This window comes from Ixodes scapularis, unplaced genomic scaffold (assembly GCF_016920785.2).
Source record: "Ixodes scapularis isolate PalLabHiFi unplaced genomic scaffold, ASM1692078v2 PGA_scaffold1__304_contigs__length_218370807, whole genome shotgun sequence".
Lineage (NCBI taxonomy): Eukaryota > Metazoa > Arthropoda > Arachnida > Ixodida > Ixodidae > Ixodes > Ixodes scapularis.
The window spans coordinates 20,508,666-20,524,096 of record NW_024609846.1 but is presented as its reverse complement, the minus strand read 5'-3'; the positions used below and the strand labels follow the sequence as shown (position 1 = coordinate 20,524,096).

General features: G+C 43.4%; 1 protein-coding gene across 1 annotated transcript in view; it reads left to right on the top strand.

The window, feature by feature from the left end:
* Nucleotides 1-15,431, top strand: part of LOC115328053 (chymotrypsin-C-like) — a 43,240-nt gene that overhangs the window by 15,243 nt on the left and 12,566 nt on the right. The window contains exons 3-4 of the mRNA XM_040205683.1: nucleotides 2,428-2,557; nucleotides 4,999-5,134. Of these exons, the coding sequence (XP_040061617.1) occupies nucleotides 2,428-2,557; nucleotides 4,999-5,134 (266 nt within the window). The remainder of the gene's footprint in view (nucleotides 1-2,427; nucleotides 2,558-4,998; nucleotides 5,135-15,431) is intronic.

The following is a 15,431-nucleotide window of genomic DNA, read 5'->3' as shown; positions in this document are numbered from 1 at the left end:
ATCGGAGCGCATATCTGCGCCCGCGGTCCTGCTCCTCAGTGTCTGAAAAAAAAAGTCAAAGATGCTTACTGTCGGAGTTACTAATACGAAGTTTATTACGACGTCTCGAGCGGGGACAGCACTTTATCATATTTCAAAAAACACTAAATATAGGATATTCAAAATTAAAAAAAAAAACTCTCTGAAGGAACGAACTACCGCCCATAGCGGACGTGAAGAGATGCAAAAACGTACTAAGCAGCAAGATAATTAACTAAAGTTTATTCATTCATGTTTTAGTTAGTGAAAACAAACATGTGGCTCAACTGAGAAACTTGCCAAGCATTATCCGAAACGACTAAAACACTCTTTGTTAGAAATATATTAGGCAGCTGCAGGGAGAGCATTTTACGGCGCTCTGAAAAACCGCTCGGTTTGAACGCGTCATCGGAGCGCATCTTTGCACCCGCGGTCCTGCCCCCCAGTGGCTGAGACGCGCAACACACGTGCGCCGAACTTCCCTCCATGCTACGAGGGAGGCGAGGGGGTGGCTTCGCGCCACGACCTCCGGGGGGCAGGACCGCGGGTGCAAAGATGCGCTCCGATAAGGAAACGGAACCTAGAAACGCGTCCAAAAGGAGCGTTTGTGCAGAACGCCTTAAAATGCTCCCCCGGCGTTGTATCCTTCTAAAAAGAGTTGATTTAGTGGTTTTCGATGACGCTCAGCAAGTTTCTAATATGAACTATATGTCAACTTTTATTAAGTAAAATTATTAACGAATATTAATAAATAAGTCAACTTATCGATACAATTAACCCCCTATAATATGCCCCCCTGGTCGTATAACTCGCTTGTACAAACCGCACGGCTTTTTTTAATCAAATCTGTCAATTTAATAAAAACACCCGGGGTACATCTATCTATCTATCTATCTATCTATCTATCTATCTATCTATCTATCTATCTATCTATCTATCTATCTATCTATCTTTCTATCTATCTATCTATCTCTCTCTCTATCTATCTCTCTAACTATCTCTCTATCTCTCTCTCTATCTATCTTCCTCTATCTATCTATTTCATATCTCTCTAACTCTCTCTCTATCTATCTATCTATCTATCAATCTATCTATCTATCTATATCTCTCTCTCTCTCTATCTTTCTATCTATCTCTCTAACTATCTCTCTATCTCTCTCTCTATCTCTCTATCTATCTATCTTTCTCTATCTATCTCATATCTCTCTAACTCTCTATCTATCTATCTATCAATCTATCTATCTATCTATCTATCTATCTATCTATCTCTCTCTCTATCTCTCTATCTATCTCTCTAACCATCTCTCTATCTCTCTCTCTCTATCTCTATCTATCTATCTTTCTCTATCTGTCTATCTATCTCATATCTCCCTAACTCTCTATCTTTATATCTCTCAATCTATCTATCTATCTATCTATCTCTCTAACTATCTCTCTCTCTATCTATCTATATATTTATCTATCTCTCTCTCTCTCTACCTATCTCTATCTATCTATCTATCAATCAATCTATCTATCTATCTATCTATCTATCTATCTATCTATCTATCTCTATCTATCTTTCTATCTATCTCCCTATCTCTCTATCTATCTATCTATCTCTCCATCTATCTTACTATCTATCTCTCTATCTATCTCTCTGTCTCTTTATCTCTCTATCAATCTCTCTCTCTCTCTCTCTTTATATATATATATATATATATATATATATATATAGGTGAAGTAAGGTAAATATACATCAATGGATCTGGAAAAGTAAATAAGTTAAAGATGCGTACCTGTTAGAGTTACTAATACGAAGTTTATTACGACGTTTCGATCGGGGACCGCTCTTCATCATATATAAAAAAAAAACCTAAAAATAAGCTGTGCGAAATTAAAAAAAAAAAAAATTCTTTGAAGAAACAAACACCGGCCTTAGCGGACTTTAAGAGTTGCAAAAACGTACTAATCAGCAAGATAATTAACTAAAGTTTATTCATTAATGTTTTAGTTAGTGAAAACAAACATGTGGTTGAACTGGGAAACTTGCCAAGCATCATCCGAAGCTACTAAAACAACTCTTTTTAGAAATATATTAGGCAGCTGCAGGGAGAGCATTTTACGGCGCTCCGAAAAACCGCTCAGTTTGAACGCGTCATCGGAGCGCATCTTTGCACCCGCGGTCCTGCCCCCCAGTGGCTGAGACGAGGAACACATGTGCGCCCTAGACGCTGACGTCACGTGAAACGCGTAAGTCTTCGGCGGAGTACAATGGAGTCTTTTCCAAACTTTTGTACTGATCAGCTTTCTATAGTGAATAAATTCAACCAGGAGGACGCACTAGGTCTCAGATGGTGTTCATATGACGTTCCTTTAAAGTAGAAAGTAAACATAGAAATATTAATGCTATGTATAATCAAATTACAGCGAAACACCCGAGAAATACATTACAGTTTTGCTCGGGAGCTATTCGAGCCAGCAAGCAGAGAAAGAAGGACTGAAGGAAGAAATCGAAACCATCTGCATATACCCTCAATATGAAAAGGACATATATGAGGCAAGTGACCGCATGAACGTTCTCATGAAAATTGTTACCTTACCAAGATGTTATGAATACAATTTAATAGTAATCAAACTTAATTAATTAACTGAACAACTCAATTACTAATTGTTAGAAAAACAAAGCAATTTAAATAATAACTATCGATATGACCTGCTCTTGCACCATATACTATATATGTGTCTAAATCTCACTTTATTTCTCGTCAACGCTACATACAATATGCACTTTCTGTAAAGTCCATGCGCTGATAGTCTATATTATTATGAAATGTTTTTGTGATGTTACCGCTAAAGGGAAGACTAAAAATGCCAGTTATCTAGCAGCTCAAAAAATGTTTAAAGACTATAGAACAGAAAAATTTCAACGTGTATGGACATTCGAATGCTTCATTTCGAGAAGCAATGCTTAAGCGAGTTCGGTGGGTCAAATATTAAAACCTCTCATATCTGTGCTTCAACGGGCGACGTTGCCAGTTTTATGAGCAACCTGCATTAACCAGGTGGCACTGTAAGTCTTTATTCGAAGTAGCACCTCCCGCCGAAATGTTCACGCTCTTCGGGTGGTAGGGAAGTAACCGCCCCACGGCGACACCGGTATCATGATGCTTTTCGCGTGCCTGGATTTGAGAGCGCTTGAAACTGGTGAATCGGTATTACGTGATTTGTATTATGAGTTAAGTTTAACTGTACAATTAATGTGCCAGGAGTTAACGATAGCGTTGGTCGACTGCAAGCAGTTACGCCTTTCCGCCCGCGATCTTGCTCTTGACGCGAGAACGGCGACCTCCAGCCAGCCCGCACAAGAATTGGCCGCCAATAAACTGCGAGCGCTCTACATGCTTCAAGTTCCTCCCTGTCTCAAATCCAGGTTTTCTGGAAAATCGTCTGGAAGCATAGAAAGGACTTTCCGTTGGTTTTACGGCAGCTTTAGGGCAATGTTTCGAGATTCGCATGCCCTATTGAGGCAGTCACTTAATTCAGGTAACGTTGCGCAGATTCTATAGGCTGGTGTCCGAACTTGCGTTCGACTCCAAGCAAGTGTGTTAAACAACATTGTGCACTCAATTGTGCTCGCTTATGACGAAAGAACACACTGACCAGTGACGTCATCAATCGGGGAACCTGGATCGTTTAAAATGTTCGGACATTCCCTTTACTTGTACATCCTTTTTTCAACCTGAGCTTAAGATACGTTTAACAATGTTGTGAACGACTATTTCTTGTATACAGAGCATAGAATTATTATCGCAAATACTGCAAAACCTTCACTCTAGCTAAATGCAGTTTCAGTGCTACCTCATAGATGGGGCCTGAGTACCGGGCAGCGTGTTATCTTGTCACAAGAAAGCGCAAGTCTGCACAACGCCCTTGGTTGCAGAAAAAACGCAAGGGTGTGTGTGAGCCGGCCTTGCGTAAACCACCATGCCTTTACCACCAAAGTTTTACTGCGTCCGTTACCCTTTGAGAATATCGCGCGTTCCAATGAGAGCCAGCAGCCTTCCGGTGTAACAAAAGAGGCTAGTATTAATATTTAATTGATTGTGTAAATATTAGGAAAACATTTTCATGACGACTATAATTGATGAAATGTTTGACAAAAAAAAATTCAAACATATTTCATTTCGTGAGTCCAGAACTTGTTAGAATGACCTATCCATTTATTCATCCATCCACTAATCAACAATAACGATCAAACAATTATTCTGCCAAAAGGGGTTTGGAAAAGGGTTTGGCAGCAATTCTCCAGGGTTGCCAAACTCAACATCAACAACTTATTTACTGGCGAGAAATCGTATCGTCCGGAACGAATGGTGTTTAGCGCACCACTGCTTATTGCCGAACATAAATATTTTTTTTTTGTTTTCACAGCTTGCAAAGTGAGAGACAATCTGAAGTACAGCTGAAAGTAATATCATGCGTGTATATGCAGAAATCTATTGACTTCACGTGGAAAAATCTGCGAAGTACAATGTGTAATGAATGTTTAAATGTTTTCTGTGAAACCTTGTTTCCTACTTCACACTTCTCAACTGCTCAAAGAGTGCTTGGTAGGTGTCAAATTGATGTCACTATAAAGTATGTACGTGTTTTGTTTTTGTTTTATCCTCTACTTCTAGCATCATCTCGCGGATTTTGAATCAAAAAAGTAAAACATAATGAATAAAATGATCCTTCTTTAATAAACTACATACGGTTCTTTCACCCCTAGGGCTATAAATGAATTCCGGAAAACATTCAAAAAATTGAAGTTTTATCCTCCTCCACAATAGCCCAATTAAAAATTTTATTATTTTGAATTTCGCTGAGTTGTTCACGCACAGGGCTAATAATGAAATTAAATTTTTATGTATCGAAATATACTAATCTGAAAGTATGTAATATTGTCCTCATTCAATTTAGAATTATATCAAACCACTTGTACCTTTCGTTTCTTAGATTGACATTGCCATCATAACACTGAAAAGACCTGTGGAATGTTCACAAACCATTCTTCCAGTTTGTCTGCCCGATATCAATGACAATCCAGATTATGACGTTCCCATGTACGTTGCTGGATGGGGATTCACTGAACGTAAGAGCAACTAATAAAATTCTCATTCAAAACACCTAAGGCTAATATAATAAAAAAAATGATTATTTTAGAGGTTTCTGTCTGTCCACATCGTGTCAAGTAGCTTGCGTGTACCGTAACGTTCCGAAAGAACGCCCACTCAAAATGCAGAATTAAATGGTGAAAAACATGGGGTGTTCTATCTTTGGGGATGCCACAGCAAAACTTTATAATGTTAAACACCCTGGCACCGGCTACAAACCACGTGACGTTGAACTCATACCGCAGATCGCGGACACAGCAAATTCGCGTTTAACGATAGGATAAACACGCGGGAATTTATTACGAACTCCTGTGCCACGGGAAAGGATACCGCGGGTTGCGGACGCAGCAGGTGCCATTTTTTATGGCGCCATAAACACGCGGTAACCCCCTGCAACTTTGCCTGTCACATTTCTCAGACCTGCCGGTACAGCCGATTCCGCGGTTGGTACGATTCCTCTCAGGTATCGCGTGACGTCCGACAGGAATCGGGGGGTGGGCGATGTTTCGGAATTTTTATGTTACAAAATATTAGCCAGAAAAACGGCATGCCCACTCGGGGGCGTGCGTTCTCTCGGAACTTTACGGTAGTTTTAGTTAACAGAAAGAAATCACAAAGAGTTGATGCCGTCTCTGGTGTTTCCAGGCGGTGTCGTTTTCCTCTTGAAAAAACAAAACCATTCTTTTTTTATAACCTCTCTAGTCTTTAATCCTTAATATTAAACTTACAAATGATGTATTTCCCATCTTCCGGCTGTATACTGATGACTGTATGGTTTACCGAAATATTGACATTTGTTCGGAATACACCATTACACAAGGTGACCTTAATCATATACTCAGCTAGATTAATAACAGAAAATGGCGGTGGGCGTTTGGACGTGCTACGATGTGCAGTTCACGAGATAACACTCTCCATTCCTTTGCCCTTAATCCATAAATGTTTAACTTGTAGCGCTAGGTGAACAAGTGTAGTCCTTTGGCGTATATTCCACTGAAAATGTTTCTAGAGGAACATACCTAGGATTTACAAAGTACTCAAAAAACCTCAACGGCTTTTTTTTTAACATACTGCTACTACGAGAGCATGAGTTAATTAGGCCAGGGTATTTCTGTCAAAACTGTCTTTGCTCAATACTGATGAATAACATATACTCAAACAAAACATAACCGAAAAGAGTAGATTTGGTACTATACTGCGTCTCACCCTGCGATAAACTAGGGCCCGAAGGCCAAGGGGGGAGCACTAGCTCAGGAAAGCGCACATCCGAATTTCAAAAGAGTGCGCGAGAGACCTTTCGATACGCAGAGTACGAAGAGCACTAATTTTTCGGAAATGCTTCTCTGTTTTCGAAAGGGCACTATTTTATATTGGTGAAGGAAACGTACACGGTATTCAGTCTCATAAACATTCATGCCATATTTCGTAAACACGTCAACAGTTTGGAGAAGCTTGAGGGCGCAAGTCGTTTAGCCAATCCAATCCAATCTTTGCGAACGCACATGGACCCGTATCGCCCGTACACACGTACTCCGAACATACGCTTCCTTGTCGAACACTCGATCCGATTCATCTTCATTTCTTAATGACCACTGGTTCTTATCCCGGGTTCTCTTCATCACATCGCATACAGATGATATTTAGTCCCTTCAGTAGTCTTCAGTAGTAGCAAGCGTACGCAGTCAGCAAACAAATCACGTGGCTTTATCGGGTTCCTTATTGGACCCAGCGGCCTGTAGCACTGGGCTTTAGTCCATCGTACGATGACACGGAGTATAGTCATACATCAATTCGCAAATGTCCGATCAAGATAGCGAAGTTAAAATGTAAACGTTGTACGGTAATTTATGTTTCATATAATCCTTCTGTCCAACAATAGTCCAAGAATGAAATCGGATACACAGTAGCATATAGCGTGAATGATTTGGAATAATTTGTTAGCTTTCCGGTGATAATCCCTTTGGGCGCTGCGGTATATTCCTGTAAAAACATACTAGATTACACCTAACTACCAGTTAGAGTTAGTTCATTACACGAAATCACAACAGTGCTTTTTATTTGTGGTACAACAGCATATTAAACTTTTCAGGTATTACTAAAAGCGCTTTTCCAGTACACTGTTACGCTTCCACCAAGAGCCTATGAAATTATAATTTCATAGCATACATAAAATCTGCATTTTTGCCATCTTTTTGATTTGAAGGGACTTTTTAAAACATTAGAAATTCAATGTGCGGTGGAGCAGCACCTATACTAATTTTGCTACGGTTTTAAAATCAGCGGTCATCGTAAAAAAAGATCACAATTTAATACTTTCTCCTAAGAAAATGTTTGAAATGTTACATAAACCACTGGCACTTTCTTTTCCTTTTTTGTTTCTTGCAATATGCTTTTTTAAACGTGTTTCCATTGTCACCACGTAAGCTTACTTGCTGTTCTGTATGAGCCGGACGGTTCGGAACCCTATTGGAAAAACGTACAAGAAACAAACCTGCTGCTTGTACAGTCCTGGTATGACACCAACATAATTTATTGTTATTATACATGCAGCTAGTTTGGTTTTGCGTTCTCCATAACTGGAGATACCGGCACCGCTATGGCTCCGGGTCTGTCTATACTGGCAGCCGGTTTGCTCGCCGATATGACTTGGTATGGCTGGTATGATTTTGCGTCCGATGACGTAGGCGACCGCCATCTTTCCAACGAAACGCCTATACCACAAGACCACCGGTATAACTAAACCATACATGCAGAAGGACGACCGCCATCTTCCAACAAAAACGTCCATCGTTTACCACCGGTATCGTTACATACATCATACATGTCGAAAAATAACATAAGCCGCGTTTACATGAATGCGACTTAGTCGCATTGAATCCAGTTGCCGCATTCAATATGCGGTCATGTAAACGGCATAATGCGCAAAGCGCATCGCATTAAAGTCGCTAGACAGAGGTGGATCGAGATGGCGAGTGCGCATTCATTCAGCCCATGTAAACGAAGATCGCATCGCATTTTGGAACGGGGAGAATTATCGGAAGGCGCTCGCTGCGGGAGCGAGTGAACAGCTGAGAACATGGTGGCGGCCAACCTCGTCGGCGGCGCGGAGAGCGGTCCCGCAATTTTTTTTTCCCGAGAACAAACGCAAGCTTTTATTGCGATCATAAGTAAGCGGAATTTAGCGGAGCTGCTCGGTGAGGGCGGCCCCGTCCAAACCTTTGCGAAGTACGACTTGCGCGTCCGAAGGGGTCACAAAGGCTTCGGTGCAAGCACGCATGACACCGAGAGCTCCGATCACTGTAGAGCACTGCATGGTTGCGCAGAACGAGCAGCTCCTACCTCGCTGCCGTTCCTGGCTGCGCAAGAGCCTCTCGGACTCGGGGTCTGGTCGCGATCGGCGAGGTCTGGCGCGGCGAAACGTGGAGGCTTCCTCAAAGCGTGCACACACACGTCGCCTCTCGTTCAGAGTGGACCGGCGGCCCGGACTGGAGTCCTAAACGCCTTGGTTTTGATGCTTCTTCCGTCTCCCAACTTCTTCCACAGCACCGAAGACAGCGGGCGCGATCTTTACGTTCACTGAATGCGTCGAAAGGCCTCCACGTGCGATGCACCGGAAAACGCGGTGCGGCTGGTGCCGGAACGGAACTGACGGAACTGCATAACTTCGAGCTTTGAGTCAACGTGCACGGCAACAAACCGATCGTGACACTAAGCCGCGGATACCGCATCGCCGGTCGACAGGGGCAAATGGCCCGTTGCTCGTATCGTGGGCCGTGACTCGTACTCGGCCAACTCGGCGTCTTTTCGTGGCCCCTCGCGTCGTCGCAACCAGCCGCAAACATACCAGCCCGCGACCGTGGCCGATGTCGGAGAAAAGCGAAACCGAAACGTAAAGCTTCCGCCCAGTGGCTTCCGCTGCCGCTCCTTTTCTAACTTCCCGGCCAGTCCCGGTTTACACGCTTCCGGTCGTCGTGGAGATGGCGACGCAGCCAGACGTAGCGGTTTTGGCGCTGGCTCCTTCTGCGTTTTACGGGACAGATGTTTTACGGTCCGTTTCTACTGCGTCTCTGGCTCTCAACTCGACGACGCCTCTCATGGTTCAACCAGGCGTGGTCAGCCGGGGTCAGCACAGCGCGGCCGGCTCAACTCGTTCGATCGCCGGACCGCAGGCGACTTCTGATTTCGGCCGTTAGGCCTAGGATCCGAAGGACTGTTTCCGTGAAGCGGTAAGCGAATCTCGTCCCGTTTTCGTTCTACTTTTAAATTACGTTAGGTGCGCTACAGTGTAAGCATGCGTGCCAAGTGTTCGTGACAATTTTGAACTAGAATAATTGTGCTTCATTGCGGTTTGTCATTTACGAAAAAATAAATCGAGCAATGAACGAGGAGCCATGCTTGAAAACGATGTATGTACGATGTTAACTTCTACCTGGGCGGCTTAAAAAAAAGTCAAGACTGGTTACGGTTGGATGCGAGGCTGGTCCCAATGCAATGGTAACCACTTAGAGCACCTTTCTGAACAGCATGTAAGCAATATAGCGATCAACGAGACGAGCGACGACGAGAAGCTACGAGTGCCGGCGCCGAGCGACGAAGATTTCTCGCTGCTTGCGCCGCTCGGTTCCTGGGCTTCTAGAAAACGTCGCTCATCACCTTGATCGCTCGCACCAATCGCTTTCATAATGTGTGTCTCGTCGCGCAGCTGACTACCGTGTTTATTCAAATATATGTCGACCTTTTTTTTTTTTCTTTTCTTTTCTTTTTTTTTTTTTTTTTTTCGGAAATCGTGACTAAAGAATTTCGACCTACATTCGCGACCAAATTTTGCGACCGTACCGGAGGCATGAAGCTATCGAGTCACCGAGCCGGCGTTGCCGTAGAGCTGCGCCGCTTCTTGTTTCCAAAAGCTTTTGTTAAACAACCGAAAACAACAGCGGTGGCCGATGCCGCTATCGCGCGCACCTCTTGGGGCATTGGATTTCGCCATCGCACCTCTAGCGTTCCCCTTGCTGGGCAATGGGGAAGGAGAGGAACGCGATGCGCCATGCACTTTGTCCTCCATCCTCGCAAACGCGTACAAAAAAAGAAAAAAAAAAGATGTTACTTTTGTTAGTTGCTTGAGGCGGCTCGGCTCGCGTGTTGCTCATGGCGACACGGCGGCTTTGTTTGCGTCTTTGTAGTTTGTCTTTCGTCGCTTAGCACCTTCTTTCGTTTCTTGTCGTCATTTTACAACGGTGTCAGTGAAGTATTGTGGCGGATTTGCGAGGATGTCTACCAAGCTGTGAAGTGATGTAAATAAAGGTTTCTTTCTTTTGCCCAAAATTTCCCCTGTTCTTAAAAATAAAAAAAAGTCGACCTATATTTGAATTTTTTTTTTTTTTTTTTATTCTCGGTGGGTCCAACAAATAGAGTTCGACCTATTTTGGAGTAAATACGGTAACTTTAATTTTTATTTTGGGTTACGTCGGACGTAACTCGAATGCTTGAGTTACGTTGGGCGTAACTTTAATATTTATTTCGGGTTCCGTCGGACGTAACGTTAGACACTGTGTTACACTTAAGAAAAATAGGGGCTGATGGTTCATCATATAAACCAACCATTTGTGTTTAATTAAAGCGAATCACTGGCCTAAAAAAAATACTGCTGTCCTGTAGGAATGTAGCGCTTCAGATAAATTTGTTAATTTTTGCTTTTAGTCTCTGCCCCACCAGATACAACATCTGGCCTAAAGCAGTGTTCCGGATCTCCTTCCAAGACCTCAGGCGGGTCGTCATTCAATCCAGGAGGCGGCGGCGTCTCATGGGCGTGTTGCTGGTGCTTCTTACTGGATGGTGCTACCGAGGGAAAAGTGGTCGTGCTTGGGAAAGGCAAGTATGGCCGCCGTAAGTATGGATATTGTTTTTACCTTTGCTCGAACCCACCTTTAAGAAATGCACAGTTCGCATGTGTGCATCTCTCAATGCTTCTACAGTCGGCTGTTAATATTTGGAGTGCTCCAACTCTGTCAGCGCTAGTTTCTCTAGATTATGCAAATGGGCTGCAACACTAAACCACATATGCTCTCGCAACAAACAGTGCTCTGCTGAAGCACGCACTGTGAAATCTACTCTGGCTTTATAATGCAGCACAAAATAGTTGACGCCAAGTATAGCTACTTTTGTGACTCCGTTTTACCAAAAGCTCTGCCGAAATAAACTTGCCACCTTATAGGTAGTGCAAAAGAACCTCGCGTGCCTAACCTGGAGAAGGGCATTTTTTTCATAGGTCAATTTTTTCTTAAACCAATACCTTCAGCCTCCTTGAAATGTTAACATCATGTGACACTCAGAAGAACAGTAAACCCCTTAATGTTGGCGAACCTTTAATTTTCGCGGTCTTTAATTTTGCGGAATTCAGTGACTGCGATTATGTCCTCTGTGACCGATTCGAGAAGAAATAGGGGCCACCAAGATAAGGGGGTTTTACTGTCCATCGGAGGAGAGAGGAAGTCACCTTTGTTTGTATGCAAGAGTAAAACCAACAACAACAATCATGGTGCCGACACTTTGTGAGCCTATCTGTGTCTATTGAATGATATCAATTTTGTTTTTGTTCGTTAAAAATTGTTGCCTGTCCACTGTGGGATGTCGTCTTCAACACGAGCAGTGGTTTTCCTCTGAAGCAGGCAGCATGGACGCGTGCCGCAGCACAACATAGTTTATTTGCAGGTGGTACCGCAGTTTGAAGGATGGTTCGCACAATATGGGGGAATCGCAATTCAATGTTCTACCTCGGGCGTAGACAAGATTTGCTCATTCTAAATCATTTTGTCTACAAATCGGGAACTTGCAACGAATGTACCCGCATGGTTGGAAGGGCCAGACAAGCCTTGCGAGCGCTTCGTTTTCTAGCCTCTCAGTCCTGAACCTACTCACGCACCACATGTGTAGATGTTCCGGTACGTGGGAGCACTTATTTGGAAAATGGTGAATGGCAACTGTTGTTATCTTTAAGGTGGACTGCATATTTGCAGTACTTTTCCTCACTTAAAAATATGTCTTACTAAAAATATGTAGTATAGCCGATGACAAAAAGAGAATGGCTGGGCGTCCTCCAGCACATGCTTGTGCTTTTCACCCCGCTTTAGACAGATGTGCTCGCTCCAGGCTCATCAGGCGCTGAAACGTCATCGAAGGTAGCAGACGGGCTGGAGGTCGAACAACGGAGACTTCTCCCTGCCTTTCTGATGGTGTCAGTGAGCATGTACTTCTATACTCTAACTTAGCTTAACCTGCACAGAGCTGAGTAGAATAGGCTTGGCAAGTGCCCTTATTGCATATGCATTTGTACAGCTGAGGCACTTTCTAAATCAAGAACATTGTGTACGTTACCTTCAAAAACACATCATTTTGGGGGTGCAAAAGGAATTCTAAGGCATATTTTTGTTTGTATTGTCCTATTACGCATCGACTCCTTCAACTTAATGTGGAGTCGACCCAGCCTCTTGAAAAATTTAATGCTTGCCAGGTAATTGTTTTGCATTTAGTTGATATATCAGTATTCAGTTAGGTATCCCAAGTCATTAGTCGTTGAGGTGGAGTCTCTCTGTAAGTCAGTCATGTTTAACAGTCATAGAATTGCTTGTCAAATAATGGCACTGTCGAGGACATGTATTCAGCTCGAACAATCGCTGGGCACAAGCTGGTCGTGTGGTTACAGGCAGCAAACATCCCGGTTGGAACGTCCTATTTCGCAATGTAGCTGCAGACTAAATGAGGGCCCCACTCATAAACGTCTATACTTTTAGTCTCTTTAAGCTGGACCACTTTTGAAACTACAAGCCTTTGCAGCAAAAACAGCATGACGCATGATTATAAGCTCGACGTACCATGGCGTCCAACTAGAAGGTCACATGGCTTGCTTTGTGCACTGAATTTGCAAGGATGGCTTGAAGCTTCTGTCGTGGTTAACTTTAAGCTGAGATAGTTTAAAATAATGCTCTCAGTTTTTAGTGTTGCCCGGCATGGTTAACAAGTTGGTGATATAGCACTGCATTGAAAAGTCTGTGCATTCATGACTGTATCACCTTATGAATGCAAGCTACCTATTAAACTCTTCGTTTTTCAGAGAAATGAAATGCACTTTGCTTCCAATTGCACCCGCTTCTGTAACTTCATGGTATGAAGCACCTTATGGCTGCAAGCTCTGACCGATCTTGTTCTGTGGTCTGCGCAGGTCCATATGAGGGAGTCACTCCGAGAGCCTCACCAGAGTTTCCTGCCCGTGGTCGTTCTAAATGTTTTTGTTGTAGGTATGCATCCTTTCTGTCTTTCCCTTAATTGTACTCAAACGTCTTCTTTTCATTGTCGCCGATTTGCCTCAAAATTGGTTAAGCACACAAATGCACGCTGTACAACTGTATTGTACATATTTTTTCCAAGGTAACTTTTCTTTGCCAAAGTTAGATTTTTTTATGAAGGTTAGTCTTTTTTGTTTTTATTTTCAAATTTATGTGAGTTTCCATGGGCAACACTAAAACGTTATGCCAGAAGCAAGGACAAGTTCACTGCTCTAATTTGTTCTCAACTGATTGCAAGAAATTTTGTTAATGTTGTGAAACCTCCTTCCAGCGCTTGCTTTGCAGCATAAAAAAAAATTATACATAGGACATGCTCTGTTTCTTAAACTGCTTGCTCATTCTGCAGGTCTGCCTGCCATAGATGTCGTGCTACTGGAGAGCAGGCGAATTCGATCGCTGGTTTTGCCATTGCTTTTTTTTTTTTTTAGACATTGTCTTAGTAGTTCTTGTAAATTTGGAGATTTTCCTAAAAAGAGAGCCGGGAAGAATATTTAGTTTAGTTAGGAAGCTGAAAATAATGATTTAGTACCCCTTTGTCACTAAAATAGATACTGTGTGCCGCTGTTAGTGTCAAGCCGAGATAAGAAAAAGTACAACGTAGACTCTAACCAATTTCTTCAATGTGCCCGACGTTTCGAAGCCAGCTCGGCTCCTTGTTCACGGGTGACTGTATATGGGCCCAAAGGTAGCAACCTGTCGTCGTTCCAAATTCCTTGTGCCGAATGCGACGCCTCTTATGTGGGGGAAACAAAGAACTTTCCCGAACGTCTGCGTAGACATAAGTATGACGTAAAGAAGAATGACATCCAAGGCAGCGCGCTGGCGGAACATGCTCAGAAAACCGGCCACGCCATTGGCTTTGACTGCAGCTCCATCCTCGACACAGAAAGAAACTGGAGGAAGCGGCTCTTAATAGAATATTGGCACATACAAAATACAAGCAACAACCTGAACCGATCCACCGGAACGCTTCCAAGCAGCTACATACACGGACTAAAATGCGACACACACAGAAACAGAAGAAAACAGAGCTAAGAGAGAAAAGAAGAAAACGACGACAGGTTGCTACCTTTGGGCCCATATACAGTCACCCGTGAACAAGGAGCCGAGCTGGCTTCGAAACGTCGGGCACATTGAAGAAATTGGTGAGAGTCTACGTTGTACTTTTTCTTATTACTTACCTAACCAGGCGGAGTTCCGCCGAAATGTTTACATTTAAGTCAAGCCGAGATCCACGCTTTTTTGGCATTTTGCTCAGAGTGGTACCCATTCTTATTCGTTAGCCTCTTGGTGTGCCAACTAAACTCTTTGTATACAGACACCTGCCCTCTGCTGGTACACTCTACCCTCATGTTCAGCGAGTGTATGAACCGGAGTTGTATCCACAGTCGACACTCGCTGAGCACGAGGGTAGGAAAATCTTTCCATTGCAGCAGAGCCATATATGGGGAGAGTCTGGCAGTCTATGATTTCGCTGTCAGAACGTCTCCCTTCCGAGTGAGCTGATCAGCCCGCGGCACAGAGCAAGAGGCGTGAGCGCATGCGCGTGAACTCTAGGCTGCTCCCAGCTGAGCGGGGAGGGCCGCCATTTTCATTCATTCGCCCGGCATGGGATCGATATTCAAATTTCGGTTCCTTCCTTTTATTTGGCAGGCTCTGGCAATAAAATGATATAGTGTTATTCCTCAATGGCTTAAAAACCTAAAGAAAGAAGTTCCTCCATGTTTGAACGCACTTTTATTTAGGCAAAAAAAATAAATAAGCCCGTAGCAGACGACACGTAGCCTCAACAGTGCTCCGTGCAGACAGCTTTGCGTCAAAATGGTGGTCGTCTCCTCTTTGTTTCTCTGCTGCCTTCTCTCTCCCTCCTTCGGCGTTCTCCTCCCTTTCCTCCTCTCCGGCGCCTTCGTTGCCACACCCGCTGGCTAAACTCTCC